The sequence below is a fragment of the Betta splendens genome, chromosome 7 (assembly GCF_900634795.4).
Source record: "Betta splendens chromosome 7, fBetSpl5.4, whole genome shotgun sequence".
Classification (NCBI taxonomy): domain Eukaryota; kingdom Metazoa; phylum Chordata; class Actinopteri; order Anabantiformes; family Osphronemidae; genus Betta; species Betta splendens.
Window position 1 is genome coordinate 6,379,820 of NC_040887.2, and position 23,991 is coordinate 6,403,810.

Below are 23,991 nucleotides of genomic sequence, written 5' to 3' on the forward strand. Positions count from 1 at the left end.
AGTTTACACTCACTGTAGCACTTTGTGTTGATCTGTTTTTGAAACTAACAAGTCGGGTAGTTTCGCAATCCACCGACTGTACAACACATGATTGATGGTGAACAGGACTGACAAAAGCTTTAATCCAACACCTTTGCAAATGAAAAACATCTAGTGCCAACTCAGGTCACGTATTAAAATACAATTAGATTTTTATGGTGACTAAGAAAAACAGCACAATGTTGGATCAAGGGTGGAACCTGTTGTTTAAGGACGTTTTTCTTTATGTGGGTTAGAAAGGAGCAGACAAAGCTGTTTTTTTCCATTATTAACCAGGGTGAGTCATCACAATTTTCAGAATCAACCAAAACCTGTTTTATGTACATACTTTGGACTCTGTTGTCAGGAACTGAAGCTACTGTGGGCCCTTGAATCATTGCATTACTGTATGGCTCACAGCCATAAAGTTGTTCATTTCCTCTTTTCTCTAACCATTAAATGCTAGTTTTACACCACCTTTATTCAAAATACAACTGGTGTGAAGAGCAAAAAAATATCCTTTTAAAGTTAAAGTCACTTTCAAAAAAAATGTCCACTTTGGGGATCTAGACCTCTGTTTACAGTCCATGAGCATTATGTATAAATTGTCTGGAGACGCTTTGCATGCCACTGCGGAAGAAACTGCCAGGCAAATAAGGGGTTTGTCTTATAAAGTATTCATTGTCACCTGGTAACGGCTGCCGTTTATCATTTCACCTGAAATTACAATGAAAACTGATAGCTTATCAGAGGGAGGGAAGGAGAATGACTGCGCTCCCACAGAGAGGCGAAAAAGTACAGTACACGGCGCCGAAACAGAGAGAAGTGAAAGGGTTGCAGTACTTTATGAGTGTGAGCCGCCGCCTCACGCATTCAGGCACGTATTCTCAGGCCACTTGTTTGAGGACAACTGTGAATGTCGCACCCAGCCTGAAATATTCTAGTGTCTTGACTGGTTGAGCCGTTGGGCGAGGAGCTCACATGGTGCCAAAACCTGGTTCCACTTCCTGCCCTTGTATTTCACGCAAAGTTCTAATTAAACCGAAAGGCGTTTGATTGGAATTACTGCAAAGGCTAAAAGCGGTAAATGTGTGATATATTTTAGTAAAGGTCTCATCTTTTCGTGCCCAAACCCCTGTTTTATAGTGCCGCGCTCCCCTCATTTGAATAGAGGCAGTGGAGGCTCCACCCCAAGAGAGTTGAAAGGCTAGAGGACCACAAAGATGGAAAAGGCCAGCCCACTGAGGGAGGGAGAAAAAACAGCTCCGGCTCCTCTGCCATAATTTCCTATCAGCCGATTCAGACAACATCACCAACAGCTTGGTCTGTGTGTGTGTGTGTGTGTGTGTGTACGGGAGCAGAGCAGCGAGCGAGCGAGCAGGCGGGCGAGAGACGAGAGAGCGAGAGAGCGAGAGAGAGAGAGCGAGCGAGCGAGCAGAGCAGGGAAGGGGGAGGCTCCGTATTCTTTCACCTACCCCCCGTCAAACCACAGGAAGGAGGGGCTAGAGTCTTAGCTGCCAATCAAATCCGCTCGTGGCAGCCGGCATTATCTCAGCAACAAACTATTGACAGATTACATGTCAAGGAGTTTAGTGCATGATTGAAGGAAGCCTTTTTTTTGTCTAGTTACTTTTCCGCTTTATTTCCCCTCAACCGGCCAACATTCGAATGACTTTCTAACAGAGTTGAGTAATATTATGAAAGTTACATGTCTGAGAGGATTTAACTTCGACTTCCCTGAATATGGTGAGTACTCCTCTTCTCTTCTGTCTTTGTTAGATATGTTTTATTAGCTGACAGTTGAAGGTGCGCCTTTATCTCTGACTAAATATACAGAGAGGGGAAGTTGTTCATGATTAAACTATGTGCCAGCACGTACGTATACCCTAGTGTTGCGACACCCTTATTTATAGCTCTTTGACAGTGCCCAAAGGTGACTGCAATATCAAATATGATTGCCCGTTTCCCCAGCACACGACTCCCGACGCTGGGTTTCACTCAGTACACGTGAAGAAAGTTCAAAAAGCCAGTTTCATTTTCTCTTGTCAGTGTGTTGCCGTCCTATATGAGAACAGCAGAACTCCCCCGTCAGGCTTTTTCATTTTTCTCCATCCGTGTTTAGCCCCTTGGTTTAATTACATGTTTTTGAAAAGCCAGCGTTTGGTACCGTAGGAACACAGGTATTGGGTTTTAGCCACAGAGGCACTGGCAATGCTATTAGAGTACAGTGAATGGCCTGAGGGTTTGTTGCCAAGGGGACAAAGCAAACAAACTAGTGAGTTGCTTCTGCTGTCACACATGTAAACTGAACGGGAGCAGTGCTAACACCTTTCCAGGTACTTCTAATTAGTGTGTATACAGTGCACAGGTGCGTGTGGCGCAATAAAAAATAATCACACAGTGACACCCATTATAAGTCAAAAGATAAAATAAATGATTGTATTTTTAAGGTTTAATAATATTGTCCTCTTTTCAACGTTTGATTGTTTTTGACTTTATTACACGTGTGACTGTCAGATTAACAACAGTCATTGTGCGCGTACTTTGGGGAGGATAAACTTGTCCAGTTGTAACCGGATTACTCTTTCTACTGGTGAGCGTCACTCGCCTTATTACTTGAGGCCAACGAAAGCTTGTGTGTGTCCTTTAAAATAAGTCCTGTTTCAGAGTCACATGTCGTCCTTTCAGATTTGTGTCTATGCGTGTTTTCAGTTTGCGTGCACTCACTCATGTCTTCCGCTCATACGTGTCAACGCGTGTGTGCGTGTGTGTGTGTGTGTGTGTGTGTGTTAATAGACCATGAGCCTCATTATTCTCACTATGCGTAAAAATAACACTGAACAACATCTGAACTTTTTAGACGCATTATGTTCATTTTCAAATATTTTTTAATTCGACATTTTACACTCATGCAGGATATAAATGTGTTTGAGCATATTCATGAGACGGTTTTTAGAATTTGACCAGTGTTTTAAGTGATCAAAAAAATAATATTTTTATTTATTAGAATTGTCCTTTTTTGTATTTTTACAATTTTAGTAAATGAATCTGTAATCTAGAGGTAATTTATGCAGGTTTTGCTCCAGGCTGTTATTTTTAATACATTGATTTACCACTTACATAGTGTCTTTAACAGGAATGCGTCTGCTCACGCTGCCTGATCCTCTGGTGCAGCTGTCCTGACACGACGTAGGACTCGCTGCTTTTTAACTTCTAAAAACAAATAAAAGCAACGCAGAGCTGATGTTCCTTATTAAACACAAGTCACACAGTGCAGCAGATTGTGTAGTAGGCTGTTGTGACCACAGGGTTTCACAAGCGCTGGAGTGACATGAACACTTGGTTATTTTATCTGGTGATTTAAGGTGTCCTGCGTTACGGTTTAAAATAACAACAAACAACTGTGACACACCCTAATTTCAAACTTTTCGTCAGCTTGGAAAATGTTTTTCTCCCCTCTTATGAGTCATAATGTTGATTGCCTGCTCCCTCACTGAGTTGTCTCATTAACCCTTTGTGGCCCTCTCCATCTTTTACGGCCTTCCACAAAACCAGAAGGAAATGAGGGAGAAAAACAAGCCCAGGTCTGAAGGCCCTCAATAACCTTTTATCACAATTTAGCAATAACCTGAATCAATTTGATGTCTTAAGCAATAAAATATGCTGTTGCCATCCTATTTCTGCTGCTCCTTGGATGACAGTAAATTTACATTTTTTAATTAAACTAGCTGGAATTTTTATTAGGGGGCTGGACTATGCTAATGGAAATGTTGTGTACAGCAGATTAACAGAGTTTTGAAATAAATTTAACAGGGAGACATTTGGAGGAAAAAAAGTGACTCATTGTCTTTAACCTCTTTCATGCCGATTTCTCCTGGGGGATCCTCGTATTCCAAAGAGCCTTGTCAGGGAAGAGTGCTTCTCACCAGCGAGGTGATTAGTAATGGCTTGTCAACCAAAGAAAAACACTCTTGTATTTTTATATTTTTCTAAAATATTATTTGTTTGATTTTTTAAATGCAGGATTTTTGGATCATTTACTATTTTTGATTTGGATTTTAATATCCAGTACAATTTACTATCGCCATGTCTGAATTAACATTTTAGGAAAAAACACGTTATATAATCCTCAAGATTGTTTTTCTGTAAATGTGAACATCCTATAAAATGTGCGTGAGACATTTAAAACAGTTCAGGGCAGATGGATTCTGCCGGCTTCATTTTCTGATCTTAATTAATTGCTTTTCTGTCTTTAAATGCAGTTTTGTTATTTAACACTGACATTAGAGAAGAAGCGTTTAAAAAAAAGTGACAAATGCAGTAGTTAATAGCAGCGTATATGTTTGTGTAGTTTTATGGTCCGCTCCCAGTATTTGATTGATGTTACGCGAGGCTGTGTGTGTTATGCCTGGTTTTAGCAGAGTGGCAGGGGGAGAGAAGGGGGAACACCGACAGCAGACAAGGGGAGGGTGTGTGTGTGTGTGTGTGTGTGTGTGTGTGTGTGTGTGTGTGTGTGTGTGTGTGTGTGTGGAGGGGTAGACAGAAAGAGAGGGACAGCTGAGTCCTGATTGAGCATGTGCCCAGTCATCAGACAGAAGCCACCCAACACCATAATTACCTTAACCCCCGTCTTTTAATACCCAAATCACACCAACTGGCCTTTTTTTTTCTTTTTGTACCGGCATCAAACGATCAAATAAACTGCAGATGCACGTGGGCTGTCATGCATCTTGCTGCAGTAGCCAAAGTATTCAGGGCTACTTGATATGGGCCAGGAGCAAGGCAAGTGGCATCACCACCCACTTTCCTCACTCCTGTGCACTCATGCAGTGGCCAGCACCTAATTAAAACCTCAAAGCTCCCCACCACCAGTATAGAGTAATAGCCTAATTAATACTCAGGGAAAAAGTATTCCAGAATGATAAACAGGTTGGACTTTGGGTCTTTGTTGCATTTATTATCTAAAATATAACAGGCCACATTTTTATAATCATAGTTAATATATGTATATTAACTGGAGGAAACTGGAGTCTTAAACTAATGAGCTTTAATATTTTTATTTCAAATATATTTGAAAGGACAGATGTAAATTATAATATATATCAATAATTATACATGTGCGATCATATATTGTTGCTTCTATGTACATTCTTTTTTCATTTATCTTTCTTTAATCTCACAGCTTAATATGCCGTGTCATGTATTCCTGTGTGCAGAAATGGAGGCTTCCAGAAAGTTAACTGGATATCCTAATCTCGTATATGAAATTATAATTTCATGCAAAGTCAGGGAGAAGAATAATCTGTGGTTGTTGATATGCCATATAAGAGGGGAAAAGGGGAAAATGAAGAGGTAATTAGTAGAGTGGAGTAGAGACTTTGGCGCGTTTGTGTGAAAGCGTGGTCTCCACTGGCCATGAATGAATTTGCATGCTCCGCTTATCGAGGCGCTCTTATTAGGCCGGCTGAAAGAGAGATTAAACCGGCACAAAATGTGGTGACTAATCCTTTTAAATGTGGCAGGGGGTCTTTAAGGTGCGAGCCGGCCCAACTCTTTCAGCGACTAACGGACGCAGACTTAACCATGTCATGACAAGGACAGTGATTGACAAGGGTAATAAATTGATAGTTTATCTCCTGACCTTTTTATGCCTTGAACAAATACAGCAGTTAAGGTCAGACTGAGTTGAGATAACGACGGGAACACTTGTGGCAGACATCATCGGGGCCCTTCTGTTGGTTATTAATCAATAGTTGTTGGTAGGTTTAGTTAATCACATGCAGAGTGAAAACGCGAGCGACGAGAGGAAGGTGTTGAAACAAATCTGTCTCCTTGCGTAGTTACTGTTTTAGTCGACTCTACAGCGCATCGCTCAGTTTCACTTCTCTGTCACCTTCTCTTTGACAGGAATTTAGCTCCTGAGCTTCTGTCTCGCTTTATTTCTCATAGGAAGAATGCGAGAAAACGCAGCGCCGTCCCTAATTGACTGCACACAGCCCTGCAGTCGTTTGAACGCTGCCCTCCTCTCCCGACGCGTCCCCCACGCCGTCCCCCCACACCGCCCCCCACGCCGTCCCCCCACGCCGTCCCCCCACGCCGTCCCCCCACGCCGTCCCCCACACCGTCCCCCCACGCCGTCCCCACGCCGTCCCCCATGCCGTCCCCCACGCCGTCCCCCCACCGCGTCCCCCCATGCCGTCCCCCACACAGTCCCCCACGCCGTCCCCCCACGCCGTCCCCACGCCGTCCCCACGCCGTCCCCCACGCGGCCCCGGTCCGGCGGCGACTCCACGGCCCGCTCTCATGTGCCGCTCTATTCACCCGGGTCGGTAGCAGGCAGCACCAGCAATAATTACTGTCTGTACATGATAAATCTGAAGCCCAGCTGTTCATTTCTGTCAATGCCAACAGGGACAAAAAGACACAGAGAGCGACGGAGGGGAGAAGGGGGGAGAGGGGACGACCCCGGAGTTTGGCATTTCTTTCTTTCTTTCTTTCTTTCCTTTTTTTTTTTTTTCTACTCGGCAACATGATAGGATTACATGGTTCAAGAGCACACACCTGTTAAGAGGCTGTTAGCGGAACAGTTTGCAGTCCTATAGCCTCAGCTTAGCCCCTTTCCTCCCTCCGCGGTCCACTCCGGATCGGCCCCTTTGAGGGTTTTTAACCCGCGTGCGACCAGGAACGGCCTCCGCGGCTCCCGCCTCGCAGAGCCTCAGAGCGGAGCGGAGCCTCGCGGAGCCGGGATGAGCCGGGAGAGCGCTCCTCGCCGCGCACGAGCAGCCGCTGGACGAGAGAGCGAGCGAGAGAGCAAGAGAGCGAGCGAGCGCGAGGGTCGGCTGACATCTCTCTCTCTCTCCCTCCCTCCCTCTCTTTTCTCCCCCCTTCCCTCCTGAGACCCGTTGTCTGCCTTCGGTTGCGCTCCCTCTCCAGCCTCAGTCGCACGGAGCCGCCCCCTGAGCAGCACACGCACGAGCTGCACGGCGGAGAAGGAGAGTGCCTCCGATTCGGCCCGTTTTCCTCAAGGGTGGGGGACAGGTGTTGGCAGAGTCGTAAAATGCCCAAATACAGGTTAAACCAGACGATTTAAATGATTAAGGGTTAGGTTGAGAACATTTGCGCATTCTTTAGGCGTGCCAAAGCCCTGCTGTCAATTAGAAATACTTTTGGAAGGAGTGGAGAAATGAGTAACGCATGAAATTTGTTGCCTGTTTTCTCTTGTTTGCCTATTAAAGTGAGTTGTTTCTGTATACGCTGTATGAGTGCTTGTTGCGGAGCCGGTGACAGCGCTCAGACCTGGAAAATGGCACCACAGACCATGGTTTTGTGCCCGGGTGCGACGTGTCTCGCTGCCTTATTTGGCCTCGGCAGCGAGCCTCGCTTTCCGCGGGCCCTCGGCACCTGTTCGGCCTATTGTGCCGGAATTTTCTATATTTGGCAAGAAGTCGGACTCGGCGGCTCGGCGCGCAGGTCACTTTTTCTTACACCGCCAGAGATAAACTCTGTAACCTGCCAGGTTGTTTGTCCAATCATAGAGAGCAGGGTTCCACTTGGGAGGAGTGCGCACCGTTTCTCACTAGGGCATCTAAATGTCATGTTGTCACTTGCATGTTCTTGACACGTTGCACTGCCGGGGAGTGCGAATTATTTGCCATGTGAAGTACAGGAGGAATAAAAAAGAGCAAAGTTAATAGATATCTCAGGCCAACTTTTAATTGTTCTGATATCTAATCACTAAATGACAATAAAAAAGGAGCAGGGCCACTTTAAAAGCTTTATCTCCTCTGCTCTGTGCCCAAAGTGTCATGTCCATAACAGCACCACCTGATCTACAGAGTAAAATAACTGCTAAGGCTTATTGTTTGGACAATATTGAAGCCCCCCCCCACCGCCCCACGCGCTCACACACCCCACCTCCTGATCCCCCGCCACTTCTCTCGCCTCTCCCTTGATTCATTTCACCCACTGTCTTCGGCTGCTGGAAAATGGCGTTAATTTTTTTATTACCTGTTTGACTCTCCAGCCTTATTACTGTAGCCCCTTAATGTTCTCTGTAACCGTGGAAACCAGATGAATAAATGTCCGCCAAAGAAAATGAGATGATTAAACAGGTCACCCTTGCAAAACAAATTCGCTTGGTCGAGCGCAATTTGTGTACCAAGCGGCTGTCTTAACAGTTTGCTAACAAGGGGATTGTTTGCCAGGCTAACTGACAGAGGAGGGAGGGGGGATGAAGATATCTGGGGAAAAGGATATGATTGAAGAGATAATATTTTAGATCACCATGCGTTTCTCTTCGTCTCTTTATTCTGCTCGATGATGGGGTGTTTGTGTAAGATTTATAGATTCACCTTTCTTCATTTTGAATTTCCTTTAACGCCGCAAAGAGACGGGTGCTTTTTATTTAAACAGCCTTTACAAGTAACATTTAAGTTTAAAGCAGCCATCCATATTATTGTCAGAGGCATTTGGTCCGTGATCATCAGCAAGTGCAGTAGCAAATAGAATTTCCCTCATTTATGTGGCAACCAATCATTACTGCTAATTGTCCTTGAGGCCATCTGCATAGGATGGCTCGTCCTCTAGCGGCGCTGGAACCGTACTGGTCATGGATTTACACGTCCAATAATAATACCACTCCTCCGTCGTCAGCGTAAGCCAGTTTATGCTGGAGAAATAAATATGAAAGGGTTTTTTTCCCTCTCAGATCAAACAGTAGCTTGGTTTGAAAGTGTCACAAACGTTCTTTCCCATGATTCTCCCACCCTTCGCTTCCTTCTTCACGTCCAATCTTCTCATATGACTTGCTTCCAGCCCAGCGTTCCGACGGCCATCTGAAACCTTTTGGTGTTTTCATCTGGGAAAATAAGAGACTAGGTCGGGCAGATTTAGCCGTGTAACGATAGAGCAAACATGCAGACTTGGACTGGGATCAGGCCTGCGCTGCCATTCTGACCGCAAGTCATAAATGTCGGGGACATGGTGGTGGTGTTGTTTATGGAAGGATGCCACGCTGCGCCACTCAAGGGTGTTGCCTGTTTGCATTGATGCACCACCACCACTTACCGCCTCTCGCTTTAAAACAACTTCCGCATCCCACTCAGCCCCAGCCATTTTGTCCCGTTGCCGAAGCAGATCCCAAACGCTCACCGCAGCTCTAGCCTCAACTTTAAGCGAAGGGGGGCTGTTGTGCAAACAGGGCCGTGGCTCCTTTAAGTCATCTGTGGGACAGAAGATGGCGAGCTAGACTTTTCCACTGGTGGAGGAGGTATTTTATCCCAATACAGGGACACTATAGCTCAAAACTGAAAAGCACTTATGCATTATTGATGTTTTAATTTGTGCAAATGCCCAAGTCTTTGTTAAGTGATTATAGTGCGAGGGAGATAACAGGGGAGGTACTTCTCTATGAAACAAGAGCTCTCTTGCTGGCCGCACTGGGAAGCCATCGGACTAAATCTAACAAGTCCACGAGCTTCAGCTCCGTGCAGAAGAGAGGCAGAAAGGCGGGGGCAGCGGTGGTGGGGAAGGAGGAAGAGACGAGAGTTGACTCAAAAAATTATCAGCGTGGCGAAGATAAGAAAAAATTCAGCCGTTGATCTTTTGTCCTTATTTCAGCTACACCTCTCCCGTTTATGGTGTTGGGTTTATAGGTCTTTTACATCCCTTATCAAAAATTATTTGATGCAAATACAATAGAACTGACCTGAAAAGGCCCATGTGTGGATAGATCTCGTGGCACAGTGCAAACTGACCTTGGGAGAAGAATGCAAAAGTTATAGAGCTTGCAAAACAAGCCAATAAAATAATACCACGTTGAAAGAAGGCAGTTTGGGTAAATACAAAGGAGAAGAGAAGCAGTTTTCTTCCCCTGCAATGATTAACTGGGAACAAAGGTTATCAAGGATGACATTTTTTTTAAACTCTGTAATTTATGTAATTGCTCCACAGCTAGTTTGCCAGATAAACAATGAGGGTAGGAAAGGTTGAAGCCTTGCCCTCCAGTGCAAACACGCACATGTGTATGCAGAGTCGGAGCTGAGCTGAAAAGATTTTGTTCCATATCCTACTTGATCCAATCCACAGCGTTGCCATCAATATGTAGGAACCTATTTTACTTCAGTGATGGTCGCCGGAACCGCGCTTCCCCACCTGCAGCTGTTCACACAGCCTGCCTTCCTGCAGCACCCAATGCATGCGCGACCTGTGAATGATGCCGCATTCATGCACCTCACGCTGCATTAATATGGACTCGATCAACGTCAATCCAGCAGATAAGTGTTTTAGTCCTAGCGTTGGTTTGGTTATTAGTCACCCTGCTTTGTTCATTGGCTCTGTTCTTGCTTCATTCTGTGGAACCAGCTTCGCCTCCTGCTCTGAGGTCCCCGGTGAAGGTAAAACATGAGCGCATGCATGTGCACACCCGCACACTCACACACCGACGGTGGAGACGCTCAGGCTTCCCCAAGCATTTACTGCTTTATTAAGCTGTCTCATGAACCCACTAGCAGAACATGAGAATACAGGGAAAAAAAGAAAAGCCCATATTACTAAGATGATTTGATGTCATTTGTGGACTACAAAACGCTCGGCTTTATTGTGTTCACTGAGAGAAAGAGTGGGAGCAGGGGAGAAAAAAAGAAGTTGGCTTAGAAATTCTGAATTTCAATTAGTGTACGTAATCTGAACCTGCCGGCTTTGATAGAGGCTTTTTTTTTACTAAGAATACAGCAGCACTTGTAAAACATTAATTAAGCAGACTTGTTTTTTTAAAGGATGGAGTAAAGTGTGCTTTATGCAGGCCTGAACAAAAGGCAGTTACCTCGAATAGAGGACTGCTTCACCCAAACCGTTTGAAAAGGAAAAAAAAAAAACGGGCAATTTGAATTGGAGAAAAAGACAAAAGAAACAAGCCATTGAGAGTAATGTTCCAAAGTAGATGATATCATATGAGAGCGCAGCCTTTTGCTGGAGAATAGAAATGTATCCGTGCTTCGGTGAAACCTAAGCTTAGCGCAGGAAAACGAGCCCCTATTTTAATGACTTTCTACCTGACAGATGACTTTAGGCCGTCTTTTGGATCACATTGCTCTGACTTTGTCTCTCACGTCAACAAACCATTGATTATTAATAGTTTGCATGAATTGTTAATTCATTGGTAATGTGAAGTATTAAGGCAATAATAGCCTTATAATTGTAAAAAGAGGTTGCAGTGCTCAGTGTTTTATGGCACTCGAAGTTTTCCGGTGCTCTCCGTGGTTTGTGGCAATGACGTGGTACTGTACAGAAAGGCTGCATGGGGGACTTCGCCCCTTTTGAAATTTCAAATGCTCTCTGGTTTGCAGGGCTTTCTGTTGCTGCAAAGCTGCAAACGCCTGTTTACACTGTACAGTAGCAGAGGTGATTACAGTTCATTCACATTTTCACAAGAAATCGTTTGAGCAAGTTCAGACTGATCATTTCAAAAGCATGAAAAAAAGATGTTAGATATGATTTGTATCCCAATGCAACCAAAGGAGAAAAAGTCCCATTTTCACATTGTGTTTTATATGCGTCTATTGTAAAGGTCTCGTGCAGTAGGTGATGAGTATACATACAGATGATACATTAAAACTGCCATAACTCGCACACCCAGCAAAGCTAAAAATCAATTGGAATGGATAGTTAAGCTGGCCCCTAAAAATCAATGAGCAATTCATGTCCTTGATCACAGAGTGTCATTCCTTTCAATGTTAGAGGCTGATGAGGACTGAACACACACACACACACACACACACACACACACACACACACACACACACACACACACACACACACACACACACACACACAGGAAACTTGCAGACACACTGTGCTGACACAAGTTGGGAGTAAATAACACAGTTCAAGGGCACATTTGTTTTAATATACTCGAAATCAACTTCATGTGTCTTTAACTAAAACACGTCTTTGTCTATTTCACTGTACCCATTCTTTTAATCTATATGTGTTGTGACAGTGTTAAATGAGGTTTTATCAGGGCCAGCTGGCAAACAGCACATTGCAGTCAATCCATCAAAAGTATAGCAGAGCGTTAAATATCAAAGCTCATGTTGTTTTTAAACCATGCAAAACGTTGCACTCCGACGACATTGTACCCGGAGCCTGGGAAGGAGAGATGACCTTATAGTCGCCACGCGTTGGGGGCACAGACACGCTCGGATACGCCCACGCCTCCGTGTGGGAAGAGGAGACAGACAGTGAGGCCATCCCAACCAAGAGGATGAAAATGATGTGTTTTAAAATAGCTGTTTTGCCCTTATTAATGCCATTAGTGTAACAGTCATAATGGATCAGATCAACGGCTGACCGAAGCCACTCCTCTGTCTCCGCGCTATGACGGATCACGTCGGGAGCAATTTGGGCATTTTGTGTTGATGAGTGAAGTTTGGAGTGCCGTGCTGTCCTGCCAACCGCTGCTAAATTAAGCTTAGAAGCCATCGTTTCGTGTGTTTCCCTCCCCTTCCACCGGCGGCTCGTTCGGCCCAGTTACCAGTGGACGCGACCCTTCTATGGGGAACCGCCGGGTTTTTAACCCAGATTTAGTTAATGGCACTCTGACAGTCATTGTTGCTGCTGGGCTGTTCGACGCTCTGAGGCCGTCGTTGTCACTCACTTTTTGCATCCGCCCCGTTGCCAATTATAGCCACACTGACCAGTTCACAGCGACTGGTCACCGTGTCTTTGCGACGCCACATCTCCATCGCTTGAATCCTCATTTTTATTCTCTGCAGCTCCGTTCCCTTATTTGTCCACGGGGCCTGTGGCACATGAGTTAGCAGTTGCTCGGCCTTAACAGGTGGTCTTCTTTTACGGCCTGGTACTGTAGTAACATGTGAAGGGGTCGGTCGGCCCTCGGGCTCAATACCTCAGATTTGGGGAGCAGAGGGGTCCTTCAGCCAGTTGTCAGGAGGAGCCGTGGAACAGTTGCTCATCTCCTTGTTGAGGTGGGAAATTTTCCAGCAGCTGCCACTCGCCCTCGTGTGTGTGTGTGTGTTTCTTTTATGGGGTGTTTTTTCCCCCTCATTTCCAATAAAGCAGAAATGAATGTTTGTGTCAATTGGTGGGGGAGGGCGAACTCCAGTGCTCTGCCCTGTCACTCACAATCTCGCCCGTGTGTGTCCGCCTCTAGAAGGGTTACATGTCTCATCAGCCGCCAATCATGACGCACACGTGAGACGAGCGTCTCCCTCTTTTTTCTTCTTCTTCGCCGTCCTCAATTCATCTTCCTAAAAGGCTGCGATGTTGCGCTGGTAACGTCTGGTGTGGAGAAACTCCTTCCGCTCCGCTATGAGCCGCGGTGGGAGCAAAGCGGCGTTCCCGTCGCCTCTGTTCTGCCTCTCCTCGATTACGCCACCCTTCCCTCTTCCTTCCCCCTGTCTCCCTCGCCCCCCCCCTCTCCCCTCCTCAATCCATCTGCATCATGTCGATCTGTCAGACTGCCAGTGTCTGTTCCAATTAGATTCCACTTAATACACGTAACCTCGATTAACACGCAATCAAGCCCAGATAAATCACGTCCTTTAAGCCCCCCCCCCCCCCCCCCCCCCCTGCCTCTCCTGTGTTGCTTTGCATCACTCAGTTTTTCCCAGCAAGCCTCCTTCGCCACAGTTCTTGGTCACAATGTATAAAATCACACGCTGACTGCACGAGCAGGTAAACCGCGTGCATGTCCTCAGGGGTGACATTTTGCAGCAGAGACAGGTGCTTTTCACCTCTAACCAAATGCTCGGCGCAACCGTGCGTCCCGCTTCTGTTTCTGCTAATGTGAAGTTCCTCCCGTGTTTCCCAGCCGACTCTTGGTGCCCTTTTCACCCCTGAAGATGAAGGTGTCTTAATTACATCTTTGGTTAAAAAGCTACAAAAGACACCCTGGGCTTTCTCTACATTCTGGGAGGCTGTGTAGTCTATTGTCTCTGTGACCTTTTTAGCTAGCGGACAATTGGTTTGACTAGATTACAAATTAAGACACAGCACCAGGCACTTAGAAAGCAAGTCTGTTAGAGAGCAGTTCTATTACCAGCAGCCTGTGAAAGCCACTGGGCCATACATTTCAAGCGTCACATAAATGGCCACGAAGTCAGTCATCACATGCACATTGCTCCATATCTATAAAATATAAAGTAACATTTGATTTAATGATATCAGCAAAGCCAGAGTGAGTTTTTAGCCAGTGGCAGAAAGGGAAAAACACACAAAGCGAAGGATTCGGGGGGCGATTATAATTCTTTTAACAAAGTTAATAATTTACACTGTTTATGCTAATAGGAGAAAAGAGGACTGTTGAATTACCAAACAGTAAAAACCACTAAAAATACAAACCAAATGAAAACAACCTAGGGCGGTGAAAAAGCACACACAGCACTCTTGGGGTCTTCTTTTATTAATCGCAGCTAAAAGTGCTAACATTGACATGTTGAACAGATTAGCCTGTTTAATAACGGGGCGGGTCAACATGGCCGCCGCAGCTGATCCGCGAGGATATCCTGCCGGGAGGCCGATAGCCTGTACGTTTCATATACCGACCCCGGCTCTCTGGGGTCAGACCCCCCCACTGTCACCGCACTAAAGCTGGCATGAGCATTCATTAGATGAGGAGTGGGTTGTGGCACCTTTGCTGCTCTGTTCTGGTCGTTTTAGTCTCTGCCTGCGTACGTATCCTTCTCCTGGCCGAGGTCCGTCTTTGCTTCGCTTAGTGATACAGGGTCAGCATTAATGATTTGACGTATCTCAATGCTAGTTGGAGCTGACACGGCCTACCGGCGTGCGGTGTGTAAATAGGGCTTGGATTTAAAATAAATTAAGCTATGAGAAAGGCTCAGGTTGATCCATTTCTTATCTCCTCTGCTGCCGTGTCAGCCCCCGAGCCATTTCAAATTGTGCAGACAAGTTAAGGGACGACTCGTTCTCATTCACAGGTTCCTCTGTGTAAAAATGAAACATTCATACTCTGTATTTTTTAGAAGCACGTATGTGTAACTACAGCAGATACTAGTTCACTTTCCTTGCAAATGTTGATCTCTGTTAGACCAATTAAAAAGTTGTGCATGTTTTATTTAATTAGTATTGGGTGCAAACAAAATGAGTATTGAATTGACACTCAATAGCCCTGTGCCCTGTCTTTTTCCATTTATGAACTCCATCCGCAGCCATAACAATGTTGCACTGTCTCTTTAAAGCGGCTGACAGCTCTGACTATAAGTTGAGCTAATTTTTCTCTCTCTTTCCCAGAGAAAAAAATGGGAATAACACTGATGGGTTTTAACAGCTTCAGCCAGGCGATGGGCAAATATAATAAGTGTTTTCGTAGACGTCACCAGTGATTATCTCATCTGGGTATTTTGGGTGAATGTAGTGGATTTAGAGGCTCGTCTCCCATTGTGCTGACCTCACCCTTTAACAAACCAAATTAAATCATGGCTAAAATCATTTTAAACTCTCCCAGAGTCTGTCTCAAATGGCTAAACAATGAAAGTCTGGGAAAAATTTAAAGGGAGCACTGTGTGGGATAGAGTGTTTGAAGGAGGGGGGGTGAAAATTGGGCCAAATTTACTGTCACACAAAATAATGGGACGATCTGTATCACCAATATTTAATGGAGAACGTTGTGACAGCACAGTGTCGTGAACTTCATTTGTTTTTCAAGTGTGACAGAGAAGTCTCACCGGGCTCAGCATGGAACGTTCTCTGTGAGCGTGAGGAAAGTCTGTGAGGGCACGTAAAACGCAGCCGAAGTCGGGCTTGATATAGCCGTGCTTTTATAGATAGAAAGTCAGATTAAAGGGCAGGAGTGTCCACTTTCCAGCTCTTGGCAATGTTTCATGGAAAATGTGTTTCGATACTGATACCGCTATGACACACGACATGCAAGAAAATACAAAATGACACCTGTATGTTTTATAAACAGATTCTCGTGACGTGCCATCACACAGGATGACGTGCCAGTCCGTTTGCTGCAATAACTAAGAAATTGCACCTTATCTCGTTTTAATTCTATCTTGACAAGCGAGTTTCAGTATAAGTACAGGGCACACAGATTTGTGTCACCACTTGTGTGGTAGTCTGCGACCTTGTGAAATGAGCAAGAGAGAATGTGAATGTCAGCGAGTGAAGGAGTGGCGGTGAAGTGTGGAGGTGAATGGAGGTGGTGGTTGTGGGGAGGCAGTTTCTGCTAAAGGCCTCAACTCAGCCAGTGTGGCCTGATGTGACAGGATTAGCTAAGCCCCGGTGAGCATCACTGGTGCTGCGAGTGTGTGTGCGTGTGTGTGCGTGTGTGTGTGTGTGTGCGTGTGTGTGCGTGTGTGTGTGCGTGCACACTACACAGCAGACTGGGAACCAAGAACTGCTGCTCGCCACCAGCCGAGCCAAGACAAGACATGAGAGATCAACAGTGTGTCGGCCCATCGCTGCCATCAAGCCGGAGCCCATGTCACCCTCCCCTTCCACCAGTGGAAGGAAGCCAGGCCGTGGAGACGAAGCCAAGGGAGTCAAGATACTGTAGTGGGAGACACAGTGGGGGACTAGTGGGTGGGCAGCTGGGTCTAAAGTGAACGTGAGTTGGAAAATGATCCTATTAAATTGAATTAAAGAGGCAGCCTTCATTTACCCCAGGAATGATGGATTTGGATAATTAACAGTGTTAATGGGGACCGGTTAAAGAGGGCAAGGGAAACCGGTGATGGCAGACACCGAGCAAAGGGAGCAGGTCAGACCCTCATCGTCATCACACCAGTGGCCCCCTTTTTCTTTTTTCTCCTCCCTCAGTCACTTGTTGGGGTTTATTTCATTATATCACCATTTCCGGGCTGTGGCATAACATTTGGAAACGCTACAAACCTCCCCCCACCTCACATCTTTTCAAAGTGTTTTTTTTCCCCCCACAACTCCACCTGTATAAAGGAACAGCGGCTGTAAGATCGTCTGAATGCAGCAGATCAAAGGCTGTTGTGTTGTGTGGTTTCGAGCCGAGCCTGCTGTGTAGCATGCGAGTAGGAAAATAAAAGCCATGGGAAAGCGTCACCGGCGAACATGTAGGTTTAGTGTCAATACATTCTGCGGTGGTTTGCTGCAGCAGCGAGTGCATTATACCGGTATAATGCCCTCATCTCAGGACCTAATTATGGCACCGGTGCGTGCGTGCGTGCGTGCGTGCGTGCGTGCGTGCGTGCGTGCGTGAGCGTGCTCGTGCGCGTGCGCGTGCTCGTCGCCTGGGTTTTCACTCTGGTCAGTGCACAAACCCTATCTGCATGTCCTTAATTCTTGATGATGTGCAGGCCCGAGGCGGTGTGTGTGATGGAGAGGATGCCTGTGTGCCAAGCTGAAGTGATGGGGCGGGAGGCTGAAACGTCCACAGCACACAGGCCGCACTAGGGTGCTGCTAGTTTCCACAGTCTAGTCAAAACTGGCGACAGCGCGCCACAAAAGGAGGCAGTGGGTAATCGGCAACCGGTGCCGCCCTGGAAATAATAGCTAATCCCGAGCTAGAATGAGTGAACGGCGAGCAGACGATGCTGCCTAATACCGTACTTAATTCTGCTTATCCCTTATATGCCCTGTATATTGTGTACTGTACTGTATAAGGTTTTTGGATGTAATCAATTTGAGCTGTTTGACAGTAGACGCACACTCAACTCTCCATTACCCTGGATGATGTGCACCACGGCTTACCTGAACCCTGATTAGCCGGGGAATGTCTTAAGTAAGGGGATCAAATAATTTTATGCTACTTTTCTCCTTTCAGAAAAATTAACACCACAGTCGCATGCGCGCGTGTAAGCGAGAGAGTGATAGAGTGTGTGGAAAAAAACAATCTCATCAAGCAGGAGGCCGTTTGCTTAGCAAGAGCTGACAGTCTTTGTGTATGTAAATGAAGAATTTAGACTAATGGAGTTGAACCATTTCTAATTTTGTGATGGCAAGAGGATTTTGATTGAAAGTAATTAAGCAAGCTAGCTGTAAAATTAATTAAAGCAAAAGGAGGGGGGGGACTTTTATTGGATTGGATAGCGATATAGCTGCTGTCAGGCAGGGGGACAAATGGGGGTGACCTGGATTCTCTGCCCTCCCTCCTCCCACTCGGGACTTTTATGTCACTTTAATCTCCTTAGAGCGGCTGGTGTGCATTTGTTCGAAATAATCAAGGAAATATGGTCAGAAATTGTCAGCTTTCAGATCTAATTTACCTGACAGCCTCGCAAGAGTGCGTGCACGCGCAAATACGCATGTGACAGCGGCAGGTCCCTTTTTTTTCCCCTTGTCCTCTCCTCAGCTTCGTGGAAAATGCTTTTGACAGTCTTGAAGCATCTTGGTCGTCGGAGGGCGGGGGAGATGAGCAACTTGGGTGGATTTAAGATGGACATTTCAATGAGGCATGTTTGGCCCGGCTTAGCACCTCTGACACTGTTGTGTGCACGCACACACACCAACATGCTTAATTGCCTCTGTAACATATTCAGACTGTGTTTGGCCGCTGTACGAGCACTTCTCGGCTTCTGCTGTCTGCAGGTAGCCTAAACGAGCAGAAGCAGATTACAGCCATGACAAAGCCTGTTACAGCTACTTAACCGCTGACAAATAAGATCGGCCGATCCTGCACGTGGAGAAACTGAACTCATTGTTGTTTTACGGCCAAAGCCGCGAAGACGACAGAACGCTGTAAAGCAAATGCTGCTTTCAGGACATTTTCCCTTTAATTTTAATCACGAGATTTCATCCACATCACTGTGATATTGTTAAACAAAATCAACCACCTGTGCAATTTGTGCTAAACTAATAAGCAGTCATAAAATAGCCCTGTTAATGTCCTGCGACATCTATACGCCTTGGAGCTGTATGTGGTCCATATTAAAAGTCCACAGGGTTTCCTGCGATTCCACAGTGGGTGAGATGCCACTTCTTCTTAATGCTTTTCAGCGCTTGCTGGTGTTTGTGACATAGGGCCTCAGTGTGGCCCTCAATACCCCCCGAAGAGACAGTTAATTAAGGCTTTGGCCCAGACAGCACTGCCGGGACTCTCACCCACCGTCGTCTGGCCCTGCTGCCACCGCTCCCTTCCTCAGCTCTGCCTGTGGGAGGGAGAGCGAAGGGGCTGCGCCACCGTCGTGGCCTCTAACGGGATTAGGATTCCTCTGAAAAAAGGGCCGCGTCGCCAAAAAGCCTCTCACCCACCTTCATCTGCCCAGAGGACCCTCCTCGCTCCTACCCCTCCTCCCGGGCAGCTCCACCCAAGCTCCGTTTTATCAATTAATGTAATAAAAGGTGGAACAAAGAGCTTTCTTACCCCCACTCTGTAATTAGAGGGGGAGATCTCCTGAGGACTGGAATTCCTTCGGCCCGAAAAACACGATTCTCATTTTCCCCTCTACTCTGCAGACACCACTCAAGCGGAAACGTGGCTCCTCGATGTATAAGGGTGATAATGTAAATGTAGTGTTGTCTGCCTGGCACCAGCTATTTTGCGGTAACTTTTATCCAAGTGCGAACAAATGAATGTAACATTTGGATGAGTGATACATTATTAACTCTAATTGTTTCCTTTATAACACTATACATCCACTGTCACCTTCACTTGGTTCTCACGAGCACTGTTGTCACTGTCCCAATTCTTACACATTACGTGTCACCACACACAGTTAATAAATGTGATAAAACCACCTGAATCGAGAAAACCAGCCAGGGCGTCTGCCTATGTGTGTTTTTGTCGCCAAGGTGAGATACAGAAGACGTTACTTTGTGTGTCTATGTGTGTGTGTGTGTGTGTGTGTGTGTGTGTGTGTGTGTGTGTGTGTGTGTGTGTGTGTGTGTGTGTGTGTGTGTGTGTGTGTGTGTGTCTCAGCACTTGTGTGAAAGTAAAAAGGGAGCCAGCACACGTTTTCACAGCCACTGGAGCTTTTCATAGGAATTAGTTTTTACAGCATATGCAAATGTTCCCCCCTGGAAAAAAAGGGGGTCTTTAAGTGACAGGTTGATATGTGATTAAACGACAATTAGAGTGCTGAAAATAAGAGTCGGCAGCGGGTCAAGCACCGGGCGGCGCAGCTAAAAGGCAGCAAACTACTGAGGAGAACACATTCCAAGCGGAGGCCAAGAACAGGACCCAAAACAAATTAGAGAGGTGGGGGGGGGGGCAAGGTTAGCACTGTGTTCCAATAAACGCACAACAAAAACAAGCTCTGTGTTCTGCCTGGATGACAAAAGACAGGTGCAGTCCCCGTGTCTTCACTGGGCGCCCTGACACCAGCGCTTTAGCGTCGCATTCAGATGATGTGTGAACCTGTGAGAGACAGCGTGTGATAGTGGAGCCTTGAAGCCAGTTCAGCCCGTTCAGGCTGCTCCCCTCACCTCTGCTGCCCTTTAAGTTAAAAGCACACAGACATGAGAGAATCACTGTCTGTCTGTCTTTTCTTTTTTTTTCATTCGCTGGCGCTGTATAACAAACACATGCATGTTCACCAGCACACACACACACACACACTCACACACCCGCGTGCACACACGCAGACATAAAAGGGCTCACGCTTATTCTGGCAACAGATGGCCCCGTCTCTATAATCGCCTTTGATGCTGTGGTGGGCAGTGGCTCCTGAACATCTCTGAAGCCAAAGCCCCAACAAAACTTGAGCTACTTTTCCTTTAACTGACCCCAATTGCCAAGGAGCTGTCAGCTGTCAGACGTGGTTAAGAGCGTCTTTACTGGGGGAGACTGAAGGGCACAGGTTTCTCTCTCTCTCTCTCTCTCTGTTTCACACTCTCTCGCTCTCTCTCTCTCTCTCCTACTCTCCTCTCTTCTTTCAGCTTCCTGTTTGTTTTCTGTCACAGGCGGTTCATTCCACCTCCATGACACAGCTGTGAAAGCAGGTTGACCGTGGTACTCTGACATGTAGTATGCGCAACACTTATTTCCTCTCTGTTCTTTCCAGAAGGCGAAAAAAGTGAACCTCCCCGCTTTAATATTGGAGCCACAGATGGCAGGAGGTGGGCTAAGAGGCTTAGATTTCATCAAAGAGCTCACCTTAATTATTGTCAATTGTAAGAAAAGAGGAGGCTTTCATTGCATGTGCAGCTCTTATGTTAAATATATACATACTGTACATGTGCTACAGTGGCTCATGTATATATATATATATATATATATATATATATATATATATATATATATATATATATATATAGGTCTCTGCTAAGATAAAACACTTGTATTAATGACATTTATAGTTAACTGCTCTTTCATAACATTAGTATATAAATACTTCTTTATTTTTTAACTCCAGCATTTTCTGAATGTTCCACTAGAACAAGCATTTAAACGTCATCAGCGTTCTTCTAGTCCAATAGTCAGCTGTGTTAAAAAGCTCTGATTAAAGTGAAGCACTCTCTGGATTGTTTGAGTGAACAAACACCACACTTTGATTTCTTTTAAAAAAAAATTTTCTGTAAATAGAATCAAATGTGAACTTGTGTCTTAACCTTTGTCTTAAATGATTTCCTTCTCCTAATGCAGGGAGCTCTGTTCGCTGGCGTCTAATTGGAGGACAGCCGTTAAATGTCTCCTTGGGTTCAGAGGCGACTGATTGCGGCAGTCGCTTCTATTTCATCTGGAAAGCGCCGCGTTCGCAAGCAAACGGGGGAAAACCCAAATTAGCGCTCGCTGGCTGTGTGATTTCAGATAAATCCTCTGTAATGTTCGATTATGTATTATCATTGGAGCGCTTCGGGGGGATAATCATGGGCGAGATTCGCTCACGTTTCCAGCAGGTCTGCTGAGATGCATGTACGTGGCTAATGGGATTGAGCTTTTTTTCCGTCCCTCTCATGTGGTGTTATGGAGCTGGCAGCGGAACTCGCACGGAGGCGCGTGCTGCTGAGTCGTGCACAGGACTATTTCAAGACTGAAATGCGATTGTTTTAATACTTTAATCCACCTGTCCTTGGCATTCAGGATGTTGCAGAAGTTGACTAATTATTTCAGTGCCCTCTATCCTTCCTGTTTGAAATGCAGCAGAGGCACGACGTATAGAACAATAAACCAACCTTAAAGGAAATACTTTGAAATATTCCTAAAATAATTATTTTACCTCAGGAATGTTTTTCTCCTTGGTGTTGAGCGTAAACTTCCAAGTCTTTCCTAAAGAATGTATGTACTAATTGAAATTTTAAGAATGCATGTATGCAAAGAAGCCCTGAAATGCCCTAAAACACTTTAAAGAGCAAGCCGTTTAACAGCCAGAATTCTCTGAATTGTCCCAGGTTCCAACCTCGATAGTATGCAAACACAAATATTTTCTTTTAATTAAAAAGGCCTCATCTCCCTGTATCCTCCCCTCTGCCTGCTGCCAGCTCTCCTCGACCCCCCCAATGCACACACACACCCCCACATACACACTCCCGCCGTGCTGTATTCAAATCCACGCTCACTCGCGGTACGTACAGCCAAATTAGAGAAAAGGGGTTTAACGTGTCCAGGGCCGTGGATTCCTCTTGACTAACTGCTAATCTGTTACAGCCTGGTTGTCAACTGAGAACCAGCAACACCAGCGGTGGCGGCTGCCCAGTTTACTGATAGCCCCCCGAGGGACGGTTAACCCTCAGACTCCCCGCTCCCAACCCTTCCCCCAGTCTGGTGGCACTAAAACCTCAGGAGCACGGAGGGGAGGGGAGGGGGGGGTGAAGGAGCCGTATTTCAGGTCCCGCGTGGGACCGTGACAGCGGTGGCGTCTCTGTGCACTGAACATACATGTGGTTTGACTGGGAGGTGGCGGCGTCATAGTAATGCGCGCTGATGGCTTCACAGATATTTCATTTCAGAAACAAGGGGCTCATTAACGGTAGGCTTCATCAGGCCGGCCGGCAGCGGACACATTAGGGGTCCACAGGAAGTTAGAGTAGAGAGGAGAGTGCATTAGGGAGGCCTGGGGAGAAACACTCCTCTTCTTCTCAGTTCCACTTCCACCTCCAGTGCTTTCCTATATCTTAATGCGCCTTTCAGAGGAATTCAGATAGAGGTCAATAATTATACTGTTTAAATTATTCAGTCGAGGTCCTGTGTAATTGTGCTTTTTAGAGCTGGGACATTGACAGCACAGTTTACTGCACCGTGTTTGGGCCTGACCGGATGCAGCAGCCCGGCCTAAGTGTATGTGTTTGCGTTTCACTGCTCTCACCACGAACTTCAGCGGGAGTGATCTTCGTTTCCGAAAATTCAATATGCGTCGACACCAGATGAGCAAATTAACCCGTTTGCCGAGTGAATTTGTCAGCACTTTGCGCTCAGAACTCCTTTAAACAGGCGTCAGCACATGTGTCGCGGGTGTCGGAGGCCCAGAGGACTCGCTGGACCGGCCGCCGTGTGGGAATGTTTAGTTTGGGACACAAGCGTGTTATTTCTGTAACGCACAAAGTGCAAAGCTGGCAAAATGAGAAAAAAAAAAACTTTTCTCTACGGAGCCGTCGCCGCCGACGTTTGGCTGCACACGATAACATCGTCCGTCCACACAACAAGTCCTCTTTCAGCGGCAGATTATTAACACGTCGCTGGGAACGGCGGAGCGCCGCTCTCTGTTGTCACAGGGTCTAATATTTATATTTATCTAGTTGGGAGAGGCATCGACAAACATGTCACACACCTGCAGCTTTGGGCTCCGTGCTGCTGCAGCGCCGTGCCGTGCCGGAGGAAGCAGCCTGTACAGTGGAGTTTTGTCGGGGCCGGAGGAAGACTGTAATTACTGTCTGCCGATTCAACTAGTCACTGCATAAAATAGTGTTTATCCAGTCGCCTGTGTTTCTGCCGCGGCTGAGGGAGGGGAGGGCCGTGTTTTGCACACGCGAGACAGCGAGGTCAATCAGGAGAGGAATCGTGACTCCCAAACCTCCAGCCTTTCCTCCGTTCCCCCTCTCTTTGTCTCCGTCGTCTCTCGTCGTGTCGGGTTGAGGAACCGG

General features: G+C 46.2%; 1 protein-coding gene across 1 annotated transcript in view; it reads left to right on the forward strand.

Annotated features, from left to right (window-relative positions):
* Window positions 1–1,306: 1,306 nt before the first annotated feature.
* casz1 (castor zinc finger 1) overlaps window positions 1,307–23,991 on the forward strand; it is a 70,318-nt gene continuing 47,633 nt past the window's right edge. Inside the window, exon 1 of the mRNA XM_029155184.3 lies at window positions 1,307–1,764. Coding sequence (XP_029011017.1) covers window positions 1,716–1,764 — 49 coding nt within the window. The 5' untranslated portion in view covers window positions 1,307–1,715. The remainder of the gene's footprint in view (window positions 1,765–23,991) is intronic.